Source organism: Gigantopelta aegis, chromosome 5 (assembly GCF_016097555.1).
Source record: "Gigantopelta aegis isolate Gae_Host chromosome 5, Gae_host_genome, whole genome shotgun sequence".
NCBI classification, from domain to species: domain Eukaryota; kingdom Metazoa; phylum Mollusca; class Gastropoda; order Neomphalida; family Peltospiridae; genus Gigantopelta; species Gigantopelta aegis.
In genome coordinates, this window is record NC_054703.1 from 3,757,093 (window position 1) to 3,779,990 (window position 22,898).

Genomic DNA, 22,898 nt, shown 5'->3' on the forward strand with positions numbered 1-22,898 from the left:
ACATTGTTTAATCACTTGTTACTTGGGTGTGTAACATAGTGATAACTGTGACACCCCAGAACATTGTTTAACCACTTGTTACTTGGGTGTGTAACATAGTGATAACTGTGACACCCCAGAACATTGTTTAACCACTTGTTACTTGGGTGTGTAACATAGTGATAACTGTGATACCCCAGAACATTGTTTAACCACTTGTTACTTGGGTGTGTAACATAGTGATAACTGTGACACCCCAGCACATTGTTTAATCACTTGTTACTTGGGTGTGTAACATAGTGATAACTGTGACACCCCAGAACATTGTTTAACCACTTGTTACTTGGGTGTGTAACATAGTGACAACTGTGACACCCCAGAACATTGTTTAATCACTTGTTACTTGGGTGTGTAACATAGTGATAACTGTGATACCCCAGAACATTGTTTAATCACTTGTTACTTGGGTGTGTAACATAGTGATAACTGTGACACCCCAGAACATTGTTTAACCACTTGTTACTTGGGTGTGTAACATAGTGATAACTGTGATACCCCAGAACATTGTTTAACCACTTGTTACTTGGGTGTGTAACATAGTGATAACTGTGATACCCCAGAACATTGTTTAATCACTTGTTACTTGGGTGTGTAACATAGTGATAACTGTGACACCCCAGCACATTGTTTAATCACTTGTTACTTGGGTGTGTAACATAGTGATAACTGTGACACCCCAGAACATTGTTTAATCACTTGTTACTTGGGTGTGTAACATAGTGATAACTGTGATACCCCAGAACATTGTTTAACCACTTGTTACTTGGGTGTGTAACATAGTGATAACTCCGACACCCCAGCACATTGTTTAATCACTTGTTCCTTGGGTGTGTAACATAGTGATAACTGTGATACCCCAGAACATTGTTTAACCACTTGTTACTTGGGTGTGTAACATAGTGATAACTGTGATACCCCAGAACATTGTTTAACCACTTGTTACTTGGGTGTGTAACATAGTGATAACTCCGACACCCCAGCACATTGTTTAATCACTTGTTCCTTGGGTGTGTAACATAGTGATAACTGTGATACCCCAGAACATTGTTTAACCACTTGTTACTTGGGTGTGTAACATAGTGATAACTGTGATACCCCAGAACATTGTTTAATCACTTGTTACTTGGGTGTGTAACATAGTGATAACTGTGATACCCCAGAACATTTTTTAACCACTTGTTACTTGGGTGTGTAACATAGTGATAACTGTGATACCCCAGAACATTGTTTAACCACTTGTTACTTGGGTGTGTAACATAGTGATAACTGTGATACCCCAGAACATTGTTTAATCACTTGTTACTTGGGTGTGTAACATAGTGATAACTGTGATACCCCAGAACATTGTTTAATCACTTGTTACTTGGGTGTGTAACATAGTGATAACTGTGACACCCCAGAACATTGTTTAACCACTTGTTACTTGGGTGTGTAACATAGTGATAACTGTGACACCCCAGAACATTGTTTAATCACTTGTTACTTGGGTGTGTAACATAGTGATAACTGTGATACCCCAGAACATTGTTTAACCACTTGTTACTTGGGTGTGTAACATAGTGATAACTGTGATACCCCAGAACATTGTTTAACCACTTGTTACTTGGGTGTGTAACATAGTGATAACTGTGACACCCCAGCACATTGTTTAATCACTTGTTACTTGGGTGTGTAACATAGTGATAACTGTGACACCCCAGAACATTGTTTAACCACTTGTTACTTGGGTGTGTAACATAGTGATAACTGTGACACCCCAGAACATTGTTTAATCACTTGTTACTTGGGTGTGTAACATAGTGATAACTGTGATACCCCAGAACATTGTTTAATCACTTGTTACTTGGGTGTGTAACATAGTGATAACTGTGACACCCCAGAACATTGTTTAACCACTTGTTACTTGGGTGTGTAACATAGTGATAACTGTGATACCCCAGAACATTGTTTAATCACTTGTTACTTGGGTGTGTAACATAGTGATAACTGTGATACCCCAGCACATTGTTTAATCACTTGTTACTTGGGTGTGTAACATAGTGATAACTGTGACACCCCAGAACATTGTTTAACCACTTGTTACTTGGGTGTGTAACATAGTGATAACTGTGATACCCCAGAACATTGTTTAACCACTTGTTACTTGGGTGTGTAACATAGTGATAACTGTGACACCCCAGAACATTGTTTAACCACTTGTTACTTGGGTGTGTAACATAGTGATAACTGTGATACCCCAGAACATTGTTTAACCACTTGTTACTTGGGTATGTAACATAATGATAACTCTGACACCCAAACACATTGTAATTTGTTTAATCACTTGTTACTTGGGTGTGTAACGAGAGTTACAGTATGACTAATACAGGAATAAGACTCCATAGACACTATCATATCAAACAGTATCAAACAAGGGAGTTACATTATGGCTAATACAGGAATGAGGCTCCATGGACACTATCATATCAAACAAGGGAGATAAAAGTTTGTTTTGTTTAACGACACAACTAGAGCACATTGATTTATTAATCATCCGCTATTGAATATCAAACATTTGGTAATTCTGACTTGTATAGTTATCGTATTGTTTAGCAGAAAGGGATCTTTTATAAGCATTGTCCACAGACAGGAAAGCACATACCATAGCCTTTGACCAATTGTGGTGCACCAGTTGGAACTAGAGATGTAACGATATGGGAGGTCGCGATACAATATGTATTCCGGTACTTGGGTCGCGATATACCAGCTGTATTACAGGATAGTTTTATGTCACCTGACAATACAGGGGTTAAAAAAAAATAAAAAATATTTACTTGCCACAGGGCAAGTGCCAATCAGATATTCACTTGCCCCATATATTTTTCCACTTGCCCATACTTCATAAGGTAACCAGTTGTGTTACTCCTATTTAATTTAATACAGTGCTTAATAATGTAATAATATTGAAAGTAATTGGTTTGATTGCACAAATAAAGAATTTTGCCAGTAAGTTACAACACTTACTCAGGAAGTACTAAATGCATATGTCTGTCCAGTAGTATCCACTGTCTTCTCTATTTGTTGATTTAAACTTTATTTTTTAAATAGTGTCCATTTGTTGATTTAAACTTTATTTGTTTGGTAGTGTCCACTTGTTCATCTCAACATAATTATTGTGTGGATGTATGTATTAGTGGCCGTGGATGTGGCGAGAACCCTGTCCACTTGTGAGCCATTCTTTTATGGCTGGCATTGGTTGAAATTTTTTTATGGATTTTGGCCCATGTGTCATTATTGTGAGTATATTATTTAACATTCTCTGCCCCCAAACACTTCTCTGGGATGTTTTTACCCTGTTTATAGCTGAGAAAAGTCTCGCAAACAGCCGTGGCTGGGCTCAAAGTAAACATGAGCTCTGTTTATGTTTTTAAAAACTGCATGTTTGGTAAACAACAGAAGGAGACGGGGTACATCGATTGCAGCCTTGTATTTTCAATTTATTGAGCATAATTTATTTGTTAAAAACTATTAATAAAGCAGAAAAAATTAATATATTCATGTATGCTTAGAGAGCATCACACCACCATTAGTATGGCATAGGGCTAATGAAATCTAACTTCACCTTACCCGTTCATTTTACATGGACTCTTGGAGTCTTTCCTCCTACATCCACTTCCTGCCTTACAGGGTTTGAATCTTTCCTCCTACATCCACTTCCTACCTTACAGGGTTTGAATCTTTCCTCCTACATCCACTTCCTGCCTTACAGGGTTTGAATCTTTCCTCCTATATCCACTTCCTGCCTTACAGGGTTTGAATCTTTCCTCCTACATCCACTTCCTGCCTTACAGGGTTTGAGTCTTTCCTCCTACATCCACTTCCTGCCTTACAGGGATTGAGTCTTTCCTCCTACATCCACTTCCTTTCTTACAGGTTTCCAGATTTGAACATGAAAAAAATATTGGTTGGCGAAGTAGATGATTATTATTATCATCATTGTTATTATTACATGTATTGTTATTTTTTATTTTTTATTATTATTATTTTTATCATTATTATTATCATCATCATTTTCATTATTATAAGGGGTACAGCGTTCGCTTGATGTGCAGTCGGTGTGGGATCGATCCCCGTCAGTAGCCCATTGGGCTATTTCTCGTTCCAACCAGTGCACCACGACTGGTATATCAAAGGCCGTGGCATGTACTACCCTGTCTGTGGGATGGTGCATATAAAGGATCCCTTGCTACTAATCGGAAAGAGTAGCCCATGAAGTGGCGACAGCAGGTTTCCTCTCTCAATATCTGTGTGGTCCTTAACCACATGTCTGACGCCATATAACCGTAAATAAAATGTGTTGAGTGCGTCATTAAATAAAACATGCCTTTCTTTCATTTTTCTTCCTTTCATTATTATTATTATTGTCATCATCATTATCATATTGATTATCATAATTATTATCACCATCATCATTATCATTATCATTATCATAATTATTATCAACACCACCATCATCATTATCATATTCATTATCATTATTATTATTATCATTATTATTATTATTATTATCAGTATTATTATTATTATTATTATCACCATCTCCATTATTATTATTATTATTATTATTTTCAGACATTCATTTGGTTCACAGTCTGACTCTTTCTGTGCCCAAGCGGGTGGGAGTTCTAGGACGAAACAACGTGTCTATGGAGTGTGTCTTTGTCTTCGGATACGGTGAGAGTTTTTCTTCAATGTCTTGGAGCAGGAAGCGAAGCAGCGAACGGGATTTTGTTGATGTGGCAAGCATGGATTCCCAAGGTTTAAAGGGGTACATCCCTGGGGAGGGTGATTATCTAATGAACAGAACGGTGTTGAAATTCTCCCCGGACACGTTCGTCATCACATACATGGATGTTAGGCGCGAGGATGAAGCTACATACAGATGTACCGTATCATACTTTTCCGAAAATAGTCGACTTGTCCAGTCTGCAGAAATGTTTTTTAAAGTACAAGGTATGTGTTGAAATAGTTTAAAATATGTGTATGTGTGTGGAGGTGGTGGTGTGTGTTTCTGTGTGTGTGCGCGTGTGTCTGTGTGCGTGTGGACGTATGTGTGCGTGTGTGTGTGCGTGTGTGTGTGTGTGTGTCTGTGCGTGTGTTTGTGTGTGTGTCTGTGTGTGTCTGTATGTGTGTGTGTCTCTCTGTGTGTGGCTGTGTCTGTGTGTGTGTGTGTGTGTGTGTGCGCGCGCGTGTGTGCGTGTTTGTGTGTGTGTGCACGCGAGTGTGTCTGTGCGTGTGTGTATGTATGTATGCGTGTGTGTGTGTTTGTGTGTGTGTGTGCGTATCTGTGTATGTGTCTGTGTGTGAGTGTGCGTGTGTATGTGTCTGTGTGTGTATGTTTGTGTGCGTGTGTGTGTTTGTGTGTGTGTTTGTGTGCATGTGCATTTGTGTGTGTGCGTCTGTGTGTGTGTGTCTGTGTGTGTGTGTGTGTGTTTGTGTGTGTGTATCTGTTTGTGTGTGTGTATCTGTTTATGTGTGTGTTTCTCTCTGTGTGTGTGTGTGTGTGTTAGTATCTGTGTTTGTGTGTGTTTGTCAACTAGAAGGTATGTATGAAGATAGATCTAATATGGAGGGTGATAGAGAGGTTTGTCAACTAGAAGGTGTGTATTAAGATAGATCTAATATGGAAGGTGATGGAGTGGTTTGTCAACTAGAAGGTATGTATGAAGATAGATCTAATATGGAGGGTGATGGAGTGGTTTGTCAACTAGAAGGTATGTATAAACATAGATCTAATATGGAGGGTGATGGAGTGGTTTGTCAGCTAGAAGGTATGTATAAACATAGATCTAATATGGAAGGTGATGGAGAGGTTTTTCAACTAGAAGGTATGTATAAACATAGATCTAATATGGAAGGTGGTGGAGTGGTTTGTCAACTAGAAGGTATGTATGAAGATAGATCTAATATGGAGGGGGATGGAGTGGTTTGTCAAGTAGAAGATGTGTATAAAGATAGATCTAATATGGAGGGTGATGGAGTGGTTTGTCAACTAGAAGGTGTGTATAAAGATAGATCTAATATGGAGGGTGGTGGAGAGGTTTGTCAACTAGAAGGTGTGTATAAAGATAGATCTAATATGGAAGGTGATGGAGTGGTTTGTCAACTAGAAGGTATGTATAAAGATAGATCTAATATGGAGGGTGATGGAGTGGTTTTCAACTAGAAGGTATGTATAAAGATAGATCTAATATGGAGGGTGATGGAGTGGTTTGTCAACTAGAAGATGTGTATAAAGATAGATCTAATACGGAAGGTGGTGGAGTGGTTTGTCAACTAGAAGGTATGTATAAAGATAGATCTAATAAGGAAGGTGGTGGAGTGGTTTGTCAAGTAGAAGATGTGTATAAAGATAGATCTAATATGGAATGTGATGGAGTGGTTTTTCAACTAGAAGGTATGTATAAAGATAGATCTAATATGGAGGGTGGTGGAGTGGTTTGTCAACTAGAAGGTGTGTATAAAGACAGATCTAATATGGAGGGTGGTGGAGTGGTTTTTCAACTAGAAGGTATGTATAAAGATAGATCTAATACGGAAGGTGGTGGAGTGGTTTGTCAACTAGAAGGTATGTATAAAGACAGATCTAATATGGAGCGTGATGGAGTGGTTTGTCAACTAGAAGGTATGTATAAAGATAGATCTAATACGGAAGGTGGTGGAGTGGTTTGTCAGCTAGAAGGTGTGTATAAAGACAGATCTAATATGGAAGGTGATGGAGTGGTTTGTCAACTAGAAGTTGTGTATAAAGATAGATCTAATATGGAGGGTGATGGAGTGGTTTGTCAACTAGAAGGTGTGTATAAAGATAGATCTAATATGGAGGGGGATGGAGTGGTTTGTCAACTAGAAGGTGTGTATAAAGATAGATCTAATATGGAAGGTGATGGAGCGGTTTGTCAACTAGAAGTTGTGTATAAAGATAGATCTAATATGGAGGGTGATGGAGTGGTTTGTCAACTAGAAGGTATGTATAAAGATAGATCTAATATGGAAGGTGATGGAGTGGTTTTTCAACTAGAAGGTATGTATAAAGATAGATCTAATATGGAGGGTGATGGAGTGGTTTTTCAACTTGAAGGTGATCAATTGTGGTTTTTCAACTAGAAGGTATGTATAAAGATAGATCTAATATGGAAGGTGATGGAGTGGTTTTTCAACTAGAAGGTATGTATAAAGATAGATCTGGTAGGATGGATATATACCCCTGCATAGTTCTATCAGAAGGTGATGGGAGTTTGGTGGAGTGGATTTTCAACTAGAAGGTGTGTATTAAGATAGATTTGATATGCAGAGGTAGGTGGGGGTGTACCCGCATAATTCTAACACAGAAGGTGATGGAATTGCGTGGAGTGGATTTTCAACTGGGATTTATGTATTAAGATAGATTTAATATGGAGAGAGGGTGGGTGTACCTGTGTATGTGGGGTGTACCGGAGTAGGTCTAACATGGAAACTAAGTTTTTTTGGTGGTGTTATGGGGAGAGGTGGAGTGGATTTTCAGCTAGAAGGTGTGTATTAAGATAGATCTAATATGGAGAGGTAGGTGGGATGTACCCGCGCAGTTCTAACAGAAGGTTATGGGGTTTGGGTTGAGTGGATTATCAACTAGAAGGTTTGTATTAAGATAGATCTGATATGGAGGGATAGGTGGGGGTGTACCCAAGTAGTTCTAACACAGAAGGGCCAGATTTGTTGGCAATGTAAATGTGGTAATAGTTATCAAAGATAACAATACAAATATTATGTGTGTGTTTTTGTTAATTGCCTGAATTGGACACGGCTTAATTTAAGGTTACCACCACAGAATAGGGCAATTACGTTTGCTCAAATTTAACGACAGTGCACTGGAACGAGATGAACACGTCATAAATATGCAAATATATCATCAATGAAAATGAAGCATAATCCAATTCAGATAAAATCCAAATCAATAAACAAAATGTACTTTTGGTGAGTGAGGAACTGTCACAAGGCGAGATTTAGCATCACCATTCGAATCTTAGATCACATCCGGATCTCAGCCACCACTAACAGAACCGCGCTGTGGCCAATTGAATGTGTGTCATGTCAGCCAGTATCTAGGCTTACCCACAAATCTGCAGTGGTCCGAGTTCTCCGACTGAATGACATACATTATCAGTGGTAGTTAGCAAGCACTGAAGGTAGTACTATACCAAATAACTTCCGGCTGGGTCAAAGTTCGAGGTGCACCGAACTTTTGATAGAGAAGTGAACACCACAAGTCCTGTGATTGGTTATAAATGTGAGTGTGTTGGTTGTAAAAAATAATAGTTTCATCTGGGTAAAATAAATGTTCAATTTTATTTCATCTAGTACCAATGTGTCAAGTAGCCTTGTGCTTGAAACATGTATGAGGTACCTGTAAAAAAAAGTACTCAAATTTTGTGCGAAACTAGGGTAGTCATAGACGCTACCCGTTATCTCAGAAACGAGCAGCTTGACCCCCATTTTTTCCTGATTCACTTTAAGTGTAAGGGGTGGTAGTATTTATATCCGTGGCGTTTATGTCGGTTGATACGTTGCAGGTAGGAGTTTTAGCCACATATCTTACTATTGTCGTCTATGGGATTTGATTTGGTAGTATACACCCTATAGCACATATTCAGTGCATAATAAAAAATATTATGATTTTGTCATTTTATTTAATTAAACTATACTGGTTGATTAATTAGCCATCACTCGATCATGCAAGTTCACAATGACCTTGACCTTGACAATAATCTCTGTACATGGCTCTGAATGGAGTTTGAATCAAAGTTAGCACTGAAGAAAAGTTGGTTTTGGCCTATAATTCATACTGTAAAGATTTCAATAATTTCTTTTTACATTTTATTTGACTTGCAATATACAACTGCTCTTAAATATGGTATTATATATAGGCAACCTGAACTAAGATTTTAATAGCAATTTATTTTTATATTAAAAATAGCATGTGCCAATAGTGGGTTAATGGCTTTAGTTTCCATTAACATTGTTAATTTTTTATGTATGAAATTCTGAAAACTCAAATTTGTAAAGAAGTTGATTTTTATTGTCATTTTGACATATTTGTAGGGTGCTAAGTTATATTTTAGACAAATTTGTAGTTTTATGCAAAATTTAAAGTAAATTTGAAGAAAAACTTTACCAAAAACATAATTAAATTTGTTGTCACTATTGTGCCTTCTGTTCTTATTTGTACATAACAATAAGGTTGTTAAACATATACTTAGATCTCCAGATCATTTTTGTTTCTTAATAATCACTTAGTTAGCTCTCATGAAAAGCATTTTGAGTTTATACTAGATTCAGAACCAATTTTTTCAGATTTGATTATCTGCCTTGGTTTAAGTTGATAATTTATTTTATTGTTAAAGCTGTATTACCTAATGTTACTAGCTAGATAAAATGCTGGATTACAGATTGCAGGAATACATCTAATGTACATATTGTATTCATCCGGATTAGAAAATAATGCAAGAAAATAGATGTTCGGGTAATTTTGTCATTTAAAAATAGTTTTTTTCAGTAATTAATCAAAAATAAATGTGTTAAAGCTGCATGATTATTCCAGATATCACAACTATTAAAACCTCCAACTACAGTAGGCTATAAATAAAATATAGTCAGGAATATTGGTGGCTGCCAATGGTTTTGATGGTTCATTATGAAAATCAGCATGGCCGATGGATTTGAAATTCCCAACCTGGTAACTTGAAGACACCCACACCCAGCATACAGGATTTCCTCCCAACACTAATGTTCAGGACATTAAGTCAATACTTCATACAGGTACAGTCATGTTTGTGTTTCCTTCCTCAGACAGTGTATTTTTTTAATACTGATATTTCTTTGATGTGCCTGTTAAGGTCTTCATAATCTAGGGGTCAATCAAGTGCATGTGTTTTAATGGCATTCTTTAAAGGGGTAGAGGTAATCTGACTATCTTTGTTGTCTCTACATATATACCTGAGTACACACACCCAACTGAAAGTAAATATCTTCAGGAGTTTTATTTTAAAACATTTTGTTGTTTAATATGACATATTGCATTTGTACAAAACTATGTGCAGTATATATGCTTTTTGAGGTGTACATTATATTAGGTTGCACTGTAGAAACAACAGTTTCAGTGAGGTTGTCAGTTTATGTCAGAATACACCAGATCCTGGTTGTCATAAAGACACATAGCTGGACACTTTTTGAAAACTGTATGTTATCAGTATAGGTAGTACTATACCAAATAACTTCTGGCTGGGTCAAAGTTCGAGGTGCACCGAACTTTTGATAGAGAAGTGAACACCACAAGTCCTGTGATTGGTTATAAATGTGAGTGTGTTGGTTGTAAAAAATAATAGTTTCATCTGGGTAAAATAAATGTTCAATTTTATTTCATCTAGTACCAATGTGTCAAGTAGCCTTGTGCTTGAAACATGTATGGGGTACCTGTAAAAAAAAGTACTCAAATTTTGTGCGAAACTAGGGTAGTCATAGACGCTACCCGTTATCTCAGAAACGAGCAGCTTGACCCCCATTTTTTCCTGATTCACTTTAAGTGTAAGGGGTGGTAGTATTTATATCCGTGGCGTTTATGTCGGTTGATACGTTGCAGGTAGGAGTTTTAGCCGCATATGTTACTATTGTCGTCTATGGGATTTGATTTGGTAGTATACACCCTGAAAACAGTAAGTGTCATACAAAATTACCTTACCGTATTCTTGGAGAACCAGGGTTTACAATAGCAGCTTGTGAAAAGTGAAAAGCAGTCCATGCTAGTCAAACAAACTGTTAATCTTACGTGTGTTTATCAAGTTTCTTTTAGATATCTATTAAGAGAATAGCACTGATGTACATTGTCAAACAAACTGTTAATCTGTCGTGTGTTTATCATGTTTCTTTTAGATAACTATTAAGGTAAAGTTTGGTCTGACTGTGTAACTGTAGTAGATCTGATTGTGAAAATGTAGCAGGTCTGACTGTGTAAATGTAGCAGGTCTGACTGTGTAAATGTAGCAGGTCTGACTGTGTAAATGTAGTAGAACTGATTGTGAAAATGTAGCAGGTCTGACTGTGTAAATGTAGTAGAACTGATTGTGAAAATGTAGTAGGTCTGACTGTGAAAATGTAGCAGGTCTGACTGTGTAAATGTAGTAGGTCTGATTGTGTAACTAGTAGGACTGATTATGTCAATTTAGTAGCTCTGATTGTGTAAATGCAGTAGGACTGACTGTGTAACTAGTAGGTCTGACTGTAATTGTAGTAGGTCTGATTGTGTTACTGTAGGTCTGATTGTGTAAATGTAGTAGGACTAAATGTAGTAGGTCTGATTGTGTAAATGTAGTAGGTCTTTTTATGTAAATGTAGTGTATGTAGTAGGTCTGACTGTGTAACTGTAGTAGGTCTGATTGTGTAACTGTAGTAGGACTGTGTAAACTGTAGTAGGTCTGATTGTGTAACTGTAGTAGGTCTTGTGTAACTGTAGTAGGTCTGATTGTGTAACTGAAGGTCTGATTGTGTAAATGTAGTAGGACTAAACTGTAGTAGGTCTGATGTGTAACTGTAGTAGGTCTGATTGTGTAACTGAAGGTCTGATTGTGTAAATGTAGTAGGACTGTAGTAGGTCTGACTGTGTAACTGTAGTAGGTCTGATTGTGTAACTGTAGTAGGTCTGACTGTGTAACTGTAGTAGGTCTGATTGTGTAACTGTAGTAACTGTAGTAGGTCTGATTGTGTAACTGTAGTAGGTCTGATTGTGTAACTGTAGTAGGTCTGATTGTGTAACTGTAGTAGGTCTGTGTAACTGTAGTAGGTCTGATTGTGTAACTGTAGTAGGTCTGATTGTGTAACTGTAGTAGGTCTGATTGTGTAACTGTAGTAGGTCTGATTGTGTAACTGTAGTAGGTCTGATTGTGTAACTGTAGTAGGTCTGACTGTGTAACTGTAGTAGGTCTGACTGTGTAACTGTAGTAGGTCTGATTGTGTAAATGTAGTAGGTCTGATTGTGTAACTGTAGTAGGACTGTAAATGTAGTAGGTCTGATTGTGTAAATGTAGTAACTAACTGTAGTAGGTCTGACTGTGTAACTGTAGTAGGTCTGACTGTGTAACTGTAGTAGGTCTGACTGTGTAACTGTAGTAGGTCTGACTGTGTAACTGTAGTAGGTCTGATTGTGTAACTGTAGTAGGTCTGATTGTGTAACTGTAGTAGGTCTGACTGTGTAACTGTAGTAGGTCTGACTGTGTAACTGTAGTAGGTCTGATTGTGTAACTGTAGTAGGTCTGACTGTGTAACTGTAGTAGGTCTGACTGTGTAACTGTAGTAGGTCTGACTGTGTAACTGTAGTAGGTCTGACTGTGTAACTGTAGTAGGTCTGACTGTGTAACTGTAGTAGGTCTGACTGTGTAACTGTAGTAGGTCTGACTGTGTAACTGTAGTAGGTCTGATTGTGTAACTGTAGTAGGGACTGTGTAACTGTAGTAGGTCTGACTGTGTAACTGTAGTAGGTCTGACTGTGTAACTGTAGTAGGTCTGACTGTGTAACTGTAAGGTGATTGTGTAACTGTAGTAGGTCTGTAAATGTAGTAGGTCTGATTGTGTAAATGTAGTAGTCTGACTGTAGTAGGTCTGATTGTGTAACTGTAGTGACTGTGTAACTGTAGTCTGATTGTGTAACTGTGTAGGACTAAATGTAGTAGGTCTGATTGTGTAACTGTAGTAGGTCTGACTGTGTACTGTAGTAGGTCTGATTGTGTAACTGTAGTAGGTCTGACTGTGTAACTGTAGTGTAGTAGGTCTGATTGTGTAAATGTAGTAACTGTAGTAGGTCTGACTGTGTAACTGTAGTAGGTCTGACTGTGTAACTGTAGTAGGTCTGTAACTGTAGTAGGGACTGTAGTAGGTCTGACTGTGTAACTGTAGTAGGTCTGACTGTGTAACTGTAGTAGGTCTGACTGTGTAACTGTAGTAGGTCTTCTGTAACTGAAGGTCTGATTGTGTAACTGTAGTAGGTCTGACTGTGTAACTGTAGTAGGTCTGACTGTGTAACTGTAGTAGGTCTGACTGTGTAACTGTAGTAGGTCTAGACTGTAGTAGGTCTGATTGTGTAACTGTAGTAGGTCTGACTGTGTAACTGTAGTAGGTCTGACTGTGTAACTGTAGTAGGTCTGACTGTGTAACTGTAGTAGGTCTGACTGTGTAACTGTAGTAGGTCTGATTGTGTAACTGTAGTAGGTCTGACTGTGTAACTGTAGTAGGTCTGACTGTAACTGTAGTAGGTCTGACTGTGTAACTGTAGTAGGTCTGACTGTAGTAGGTCTGACTGTGTAACTGTAGTAGGTCTGACTGTGTAACTGTAGTAGGTCTGACTGTGTAACTGTAGTAGGTCTGATTGTGTAACTGTAGTAGGTCTGACTGTGTAACTGTAGTAGGTCTGACTGTGTAACTGTAGGTATTGTGTCTGTAGTAGGTCTGATTGTGTAACTGTAGTAGGTCTGACTGTGTAACTGTAGGTCTGACTGTGAGGTCTGATTGTGTAACTGTAAGGTCTGTAGTAGGTCTGACTGTGTAACTGTAGTAGGTCTGATTGTGTAACTGTAGTAGGTCTGATTGTGTAACTGTAGTAGGTCTGACTGTGTAACTGTAGTAGGTCTGATTGTGTAAAAGGTCTGTAGTAGTAGTCTGACTGTGTAACTGTAGTAGGTCTGACTGTGTAACTGTAGTAGGTCTGATTGTGTAACTGTAGTAGGTCTGACTGTGTAACTGTAGTAGGTCTGACTGTGTAACTGTAGTAGGACTGTGTAACTGTAGTAGGTCTGATTGTGTAAATGTAGTAGGTCTGACTGTGTAACTGTAGTAGGTCTGTGTAACTGTAGTAGGACTGTAGTAGGTCTGACTGTGTAAATGTAGTAGGTCTTATTGTGTAACTGTAGTAGGTCTGATTGTGTAACTGTAGTAGGACTAACTGTAGTAGGTCTGACTGTGTAACTGTAGTAGGTCTGATTGTGTAACTGTAGTAGGACTGAGTGTGTAACTGTAGTAGGTCTGATTGTGTAACTGTAGTAGGTCTGACTGTGTAACTGTAGTAGGTCTGATTGTGTAACTGTAGTAGGTCTGACTGTGTAACTGTAGTAGGACTGAAATGTAGTAGGTCTGACTGTGTAACTGTAGTAGGTCTGATTGTGTAACTGTAGTAACTGTAGTAGGTCTGATTGTGTAACTGTAGTAGGACTAAATGTAGTAGGTCTGATTGTGTAACTGTAGTAGGTCTGATTGTGTAACTGTAGTAGGTCTGACTGTGTAACTGTAGTAGGTCTGATGTGTAGTAACTGTAGTAGGTCTGATTGTGTAACTGTAGTAGGTCTGACTGTGTAACTGTAGTAGGTCTGATTGTGTAAATGTAGTAGGTCTGATTGTGTAAATGTAGTAGGTCTGATTGTGTAAATGTAGTAGGTCTGATTGTGTAAATGTAGTAGGTCTGATTGTGTAACTGAAGGTCTGATTGTGTAAATGTAGTAGGTCTGATTGTGTAAATGTAGTAGGTCTGATTGTGTAAATGTAGTAGGTCTGATTGTGTAACTGAAGGTCTGATTGTGTAAATGTAGTAGGACTAAATGTAGTAGGTATGATTGTGTAAATGTAGTAGGTATGATTGTGTAAATGTAGTAGGTCTTATTGTGTAACTGAAGGTCTGATTGTGTAAATGTAGTAGGACTAAATGTAGTAGGTCTGACTGTGTAACTGTAGTAGGTCTGACTGTAATGTAGTAGGTCTGACTGTGTAACTGTAGTAGGTCTGATTGTGTAACTGTAGTAGGTCTGACTGTGTAACTGTAGTAGGTCTGATTGTGTAACTGTAGTAGGTCTGACTGTGTAACTGTAGTAGGTCTGACTGTGTAACTGTAGTAGGTCTGATTGTGTAACTGTAGTAGGTCTGATTGTGTAACTGTAGTAGGTCTGACTGTGTAACTGTAGTAGGTCTGATTGTGTAACTGTAGTAGGACTAAATGTAGTAGGTCTGATTGTGTAAATGTAGTAGTCTTATTGTGTAACTGAAGGTCTGATTGTGTAACTGTAGTAGGTATGTAGTAGGTCTGATTGTGTAACTGTAGTAGGTCTGACTGTGTAACTGTAGTAGGTCTGATTGTGTAACTGTAGTAGGTCTGATTGTGTAACTGTAGTAGGTCTGACTGTGTAACTGTAGTAGGTCTGATTGTGTAACTGTAGTAGGTCTGATTGTGTAAATGTAAGGACTGTAGTAGGTCTGATTGTGTAAATGTGTAGGACTAAATGTAGTAGGTCTGATTGTGTAACTGTAGTAGGTCTGACTGTGTAACTGTAGTAGGTCTGAGTGTGTAACTGTAGTAGGTCTGACTGTGTAACTGTAGTAGGTCTGACTGTGTAAATGTAGTAGGTCTGATTGTTTAAATGTAGTAGGACTGAGTGTGTAAATGTAGTAGGTCTGATTGTGTAAATGTAGTAGGTCTGATTGTGTAACTGAAGGTCTGATTGTGTAAATGTAGTAGGTCTGATTGTGTAAATGTAGTAGGTCTGATTGTGTAACTGTAGTAGGTCTGATTGTGTAAATGTAGTAGGTCTGATTGTGTAACTGTAGGTCTGATTGTGTAAATGTAGTAGGTCTGATTGTGTAAATGTAGTAGGTCTGATTGTGTAAATGTAGTAGGTCTGATTGTGTAACTGAAGGTCTGATTGTGTAAATGTAGTAGGTCTGATTGTGTAACTGTAGTAGGTCTGATTGTGTAACTGTAGGTCTGATTGTGTAAATGTAGTAGGTCTGATTGTGTAAATGTAGTAGGTCTGATTGTGTAACTGTAGAAGGTCTGATTGTGTAAATGTAGTAGGACTAAATAGTAGGTATGATTGTGTAAATGTAGTAGGTATGATTGTGTAAATGTAGTAGGTCTTATTGTGTAACTGAAGGTCTGATTGTGTAAATGTAGTAGGACTAAATGTAGTAGGTCTGATTGTGTAAATGTAGTAGGACTGATTGTGTAAATGTAGTAGGTCTGATTGTGTAAATGTAGTAGGACTAAATGTAGTAGGTCTGATTGTGTAAATGTAGTAGGTCTTATTGTGTAACTGAAGGTCTGATTGTGTAAATGTAGTAGGACTAAATGTAGTAGGTCTGATTGTGTAACTGTAGTAGGTCTGATTGTTTAAATGTAGTAGGACTGAGTGTGTAAATGTAGTAGGTCTGATTGTGTAAATGTAGTAGGTCTGATTGTGTAAATGTAGTAGGTCTTATTGTGTAACTGAGAAGGTCTGATTGTGTAAATGTAGTAGGACTAAATGTAGTTGGTCTGATTGTGTAAATGTAGTAGGTCTGATTGTGTAAATGTAGTAGGACTAAATGTAGTAGGTCTGATTGTGTAAATGTAGTAGGACTAAATGTAGTAGGTCTGATTGTGTAAATGTAGTAGGTTTGATTGTTTAAATGTAGTAGGTCTGATTGTGTAACTGTAGTAGGTCTGATTGTGTAAATGTAGTAGGTCTGATTGTGTAACTGTAGTAGGTCTGATTGTGTAAATGTAGTAGGTCTGATTGTGTAACTGTAGTAGGTCTGATTGTGTAAATGTAGTAGGTCTGATTGTGTAAATGTGTAGTAGTGTCTGACTGTGTAAATGTAGTAGGTCTGATTGTGTAAATGTAGTAGGTCTGATTGTGTAACTGAAGGTCTGATTGTGTAAATGTAGTAGGACTAAATGTAGTAGGTATGATTGTGTAAATGTAGTAGGTCTGATTGTGTAAATGTAGTAGGTCTTATTGTGTAACTGAAGGTCTGATTGTGTAAATGTAGTAGGACTAAATGTAGTAGGTCTGATTGTGTAAATGTAGTAGGACTAAATGTAGTAGGTCTGATTGTGTAAATGTAGTAGGTCTTATTGTGTAACTGAAGGTCTGATTGTGTAAATGTAGTAGGACTAAATGTAGTAGGTCTGATTGTGTAACTGTAGTAGGTCTGATTGTGTAAATGTAGTAGGTCTGAGTGTGTAAATGTAGTAGGTCTGATTGTGTAAATGTAGTAGGTCTGATTGTGTAAATGTAGTAGGTCTGATTGTGTAACTGAAGGTCTGATTGTGTAAATGTAGTAGGTCTGATTGTGTAAATGTAGTAGGTCTGATTGTGTAAATGTAGTAGGTCTGATTGTGTAAATGTAGTAGGACTAAATGTAGTAGGTCTGATTGTGTAAATGTAGTAGGACTAAATGTAGTAGGTCTGATTGTGTAAATGTAGTGGGTTTGATTGTTTAAATGTAGTAGGACTGAGTGTGTAAATGTAGTAGGTCTGATTGTTTAAATGTAGTAGGTCTGATTGTGTAAATGTAGTAGGTCTGATTGTTTAAATGTAGTAGGACTGAGTGTGTAAATGTAGTAGGTCTGATTGTGTAAATGTAGTAGGTCTGATTGTGTTACTGTAGGTCTGATTGTGTAAATGTAGTATGACTAAATGTAGTAGGTCTGATGTGTAAATGTAGTAGGTCTGATGTGTAAATGTAGTAGGTCTGATTGTGTAAATGTAGTAGGTCTTATTGTGTAACTGAAGGTCTGATTGTGTAAATGTAGTAGGACTAAATGTAGTAGGTCTGATTGTTTAAATGTAGTAGGACTGATTGTGTAAAAGTAGTAGAACTGATTGTGTAGATGTGGTAGGTCTGATTGTGTAAATGTATCAGGACTAAATGTAGTAGGTCTGATTGTGTAAATGTAGTAGGACTGACTGTGTAAATGTAGTAGGTCTGATTCTGTAAATGTAGTAGGACTAAATGTAGTAGGACTGACTGTGTAAATGTAGTAGGACTGATTGTGTAACTGTAGTAGGTCTGATTGTGTAACTGTAGTAGGTCTGATTGTGTAACTGTAGTAGGTCTGACTGTGTAACTGTAGTAGGTCTGACTGTGTAACTGTAGTAGGTCTGACTGTGTAACTGTAGTAGGTCTGATTGTGTAACTGTAGTAGGTCTGACTGTGTAACTGTAGTAGGTCTGATTGTGTAACTGTAGTAGGTCTGATTGTGTAACTGTAGTAGGTCTGACTGTGTAACTGTAGTAGGTCTGATTGTGTAACTGTAGTAGGACTGATTGTGTAACTGTAGTAGGTCTGATTGTGTAACTGTAGTAGGTCTGACTGTGTAACTGTAGTAGGTCTGATTGTCTTACTGTAGTAGATCTGATTGAGTAACTGTAGTAGGACTGATTGTGTAAATGTAGTAGATCTGATTGTGTAACTGTAGTAGGTCTGACTGTGTAACTGTAGTAGATCTGATTGAGTAACTGTAGTAGGTCTGACTGTGTAACTGTAGTAGATCTGATTGAGTAACTGTAGTAGGTCTGACTGTGTAACTGTAGTAGATCTGATTGTGTAACTGTAGTAGGTCTGATTGTGTAACTGTAGTAGGTCTGACTGTGTAACTGTAGTAGGTCTGATTGTGTAACTGTAGTAGGTCTGACTGTGTAACTGTAGTAGGTCTGATTGTGTAACTGTAGTAGGTCTGATTGTGTAACTGTAGTAGGTCTGATTGTGTAACTGTAGTAGGTCTGACTGTGTAACTGTAGTAGGTCTGATTGTGTAACTGTGTAACTGTAGTAGGTCTGACTGTGTAACTGTAGTAGATCTGACTGTAACTGTAGTAGGTCTGACTGTAACTGTAGTAGGACTGATTGTGTAACTGTAGTAGGTCTGATTGTGTAACTGTGTAACTGTAGTAGGTCTGACTGTGTAACTGTAGTAGATCTGACTGTAACTGTAGTAGGTCTGACTGTAACTGTAGTAGGTCTGACTGTAACTGTAGTAGGTCTGACTGTAAGTGTAGTAGATCTGACTGTAACTGTAGTAGGTCTGACTGTAACTGTAGTAGGTCTGACTGTAACTGTAGTAGGTCTGACTGTAACTGTAGTAGATCTGACTGTAACTGTAGTAGATCTGATTGTGTAACTGTAGTAGGTCTGACTGTGTAACTGTAGTAGGTCTGACTGTGTAACTGTAGTAGGTCTGACTGTGTAACTGTAGTAGGTCTGACTGTGTAACTGTAGTAGGTCTGATTGTGTAAATGTAGTAGGTCTGACTGTGTAACTGTAGTAGGTCTGACTGTGTAACTGTAGTAGGTCTGACTGTAACTGTAGTAGGACTGACTGTGTAAATGTAGTAGGTCTGACTGTGTAACTGTAGTAGGTCTCGTTGTGTAACTGTAGTAGGTCTGACTGTGTAACTGTAGTAGGTCTGACTGTGTAACTGTAGTAGGTCTGACTGTAACTGTAGTAGGTCTGACTGTGTAACTGTAGTAGGTCTGACTGTAACTGTAGTAGGTCTGACTGTGTAACTGTAGTAGGTCTGACTGTGTAACTGTAGTAGGTCTGACTGTGTAACTGTAGTAGATCTCGTTGTGTAACTGTAGTAGGTCTGACTGTGTAACTGTAGTAGGTCTGACTGTGTAACTGTAGTAGGTCTGATTGTGTAACTGTAGTAGGTCTGACTGTGTAACTGTAGTAGGTCTGACTGTGTAACTGTAGTAGGTCTGACTGTGTAAGTGTAGTAGGTCTGACTGTGTAACTGTAGTAGGTCTGACTGTGTAACTGTAGTAGGTCTGACTGTAACTGTAGTAGGTCTGACTGTGTAACTGTAGTAGGTCTGACTGTAACTGTAGTAGGTCTGACTGTGTAACTGTAGTAGATCTGACTGTGTAACTGTAGTAGGTCTGACTGTGTAACTGTAGTAGATCTCGTTGTGTAACTGTAGTAGGTCTGACTGTGTAACTGTAGTAGATCTGACTGTGTAACTGTAGTAGGTCTGACTGTGTAACTGTAGTTGGTCTCGTTGTGTAACTGTAGTAGATCTGATTGAGTGACTGTAGTAGATCTGACTGTGTAACTGTAGTAGGTCTGACTGTGTAACTGTAGTAGGTCTGACTGTGTAACTGTAGTAGGACTGACTGTGTAACTGTAGTAGGTCTGACTGTGTAACTGTAGTAGGTCTGACTGTGTAACTGTAGTAGGACTGACTGTAGTAGGACTGACTGTGTAACTGTAGTAGGTCTGACTGTGTAACTGTAGTAGGTCTGACTGTGTAACTGTAGTAGGACTGACTGTGTAACTGTAGTAGGACTGACTGTGTAACTGTAGTAGGTCTGATTGTGTAACTGTAGTAGGACTGACTGTGTAACTGTAGTAGGTCTGATTGTGTAACTGTAGTAGGTCTGATTGTGTAACTGTAGTAGGTCTGACTGTGTAACTGTAGTAGGTCTGACTGTGTAACTGTAGTAGGTCTGACTGTGTAACTGTAGTAGGTCTGACTGTGTAACTGTAGTAGGTCTGACTGTGTAACTGTAGTAGGTCTGACTGTGTAACTGTAGTAGATCTGATTGAGTAACTGTAGTAGGACTGATTGTGTAACTGTAGTAGGACTGACTGTGTAACTGTAGTAGGACTGATTGTGTAACTGTAGTAGGTCTGACTGTGTAACTGTAGTAGGTCTGACTGTGTAACTGTAGTAGGTCTGACTGTGTAACTGTAGTAGGTCTGACTGTGTAACTGTAGTAGGTCTGACTGTGTAACTGTAGTAGGTCTGACTGTGTAACTGTAGTAGGACTGACTGTGTAACTGTAGTAGGTCTGACTGTGTAACTGTAGTAGATCTGACTGTGTAATTGTAGTAGGTCTGACTGTGTAACTGTAGTAGGTCTGACTGTGTAACTGTAGTAGGTCTGACTGTGTAACTGTAGTAGGTCTCGTTGTGTAACTGTAGTAGGTCTGACTGTGTAACTGTAGTAGGTCTGACTGTGTAACTGTAGTAGGTCTGACTGTGTAACTGTAGTAGATCTGATTGTGTAACTGTAGTAGGTCTGACTGTGTAACTGTAGTAGGTCTCGTTGTGTAACTGTAGTAGGTCTGACTGTGTAACTGTAGTAGGTCTGACTGTGTAACTGTAGTAGGTCTGACTGTGTAACTGTAGTAGGTCTGACTGTGTAACTGTAGTAGATCTGATTGTGTAACTGTAGTAGGTCTCGTTGTGTAACTGTAGTAGGTCTGACTGTGTAACTGTAGTAGGTCTGATTGTGTAACTGTAGTAGGTCTGACTGTGTAACTGTAGTAGATCTGATTGTAACTGTAGTAGGTCTGACTGTAACTGTAGTAGGTCTGACTGTAACTGTAGTAGGTCTGACTGTGTAACTGTAGTAGGTCTGATTGTGTAACTGTAGTAGGTCTGATTGTGTAACTGTAGTAGGTCTGACTGTGTAACTGTAGTAGATCTGATTGAGTAACTGTAGTAGATCTGATTGTCTTACTGTAGTAGATCTGATTGAGTAACTGTAGTAGGACTGATTGTGTAAATGTAGTAGATATGATTGTGTAACTGTAGTATTCGTTATAACGAGGTCTGACCATGTTAAAACCTTGTTCTCTTTCAGAGCCGTCATTAAATCCGTACATAATTGTAGGAATTGTGGTTGGGTGCATTGTTGCAGTCCTCTTGATAGTAGCAGTGATCATATGTATCAGGTACCAAATTTTGCATGCACTATATTTGGGGAAACTTTTCAGTCTATCGAGTTAGGGAATAATATCTAGAGGTGGGATCAGATAAAAACCTACGATCTGTCATCGGATATTGGCTGCAGATCGGGGGTCCTCTATTACAGAGACACTGTCTTCACCTCACTGCCAGTAATTGTAGCATGTGTCCACATAGAACCTTTTTAATGACTAAATTAAAGAGATTGTCTTCACCTCGCTGCCAGTAATTGTAGTATTTGTCCACATAGAACATTTTTAATGACTAAATTAAAGAGATTGTCTCCACCTCGCTGCCAGTAATTGTAGCATGTGTCCACATAGAACCTTTTTAATGACTAAATTAAAGATACTGTCTTCACCTCGCTGTTAGTAATTGTAGTATGTGTCCACATACAGCCAGTTTAATGTCTAAATTAAAGAGATTGTCTTCACCTCGCTGTCAGTAATTGTAGCATGTGTCCACATACAGCCAGTTTAATGTCTAAATTAAAGATACTGTCTTCACCTCGCTGTCAGTAATTGTAGCATGTGTCCACATACAGCCAGTTTAATGTCTAAATTAAAGATACTGTCTTCACCTCGCTGTCAGTAATTGTAGCATGTGTCCACATACAGCCAGTTTAATGTCTAAATTAAAGATATTGTCTTCACCTCGCTGTCAGTAATTGTAGCATGTGTCCACATAGAGCCAGTTTAATGACTAAATTAAAGATACTGTCTTCACCTCGCTGTCAGTAATTGTAGCATGTGTCCACATAGAGCCAGTTTAATGACTAAATTAAAGATACTGTCTTCACCTCGCTGTCAGTAATTGTAGTATGTGTCCACATAGAGCCAGTTTAATGTCTCAATTAAAGAGACTGTCTTCACCTCGCTGTCAGTAATTGTAGCATGTGTCCACATAGAGCCAGTTTAATGACTACATTAAAGAGATTGTCTTCACCTCGCTGTCAGTAATTGTAGCACGAGTGCACATAGAGCCAGTTTAATGACTAAATTAAAGAGATTGTCGTCACCTTAATTTTTAGCAACACGCGCCTCCCGCGTAACTGGGGCATGCAAGACGTCACGTGACACCGATAAGAGCATCTTAGTTGTGCGCGGTGGTTTTACAGACTGCTTGTTTTAAACGCACACATTTTTTCACAGGATTACTGAATATGGGAACAATAAATTGTACCGGTACTCTTTGTTTGGAATTACGTATTACCACTACAGAATAATTTAACACAACCAAGTGAACATCAAAAGTCAACAAGTAAATCTTTTACACTCAACCAGCAGATCGCACGTGGTA

General features: G+C 38.3%; 1 protein-coding gene across 1 annotated transcript in view; it reads left to right on the forward strand.

Annotated features, from left to right (window-relative positions):
• The window catches only part of LOC121373743, a 47,693-nt gene extending 24,795 nt beyond the window's left edge, over nucleotides 1-22,898 (forward strand). Inside the window, exons 3-4 of the mRNA XM_041500497.1 lie at nucleotides 4,651-5,031; nucleotides 21,496-22,898. Of these exons, the coding sequence (XP_041356431.1) occupies nucleotides 4,651-5,031; nucleotides 21,496-21,641 (527 nt within the window). The 3' untranslated portion in view covers nucleotides 21,642-22,898. The remainder of the gene's footprint in view (nucleotides 1-4,650; nucleotides 5,032-21,495) is intronic.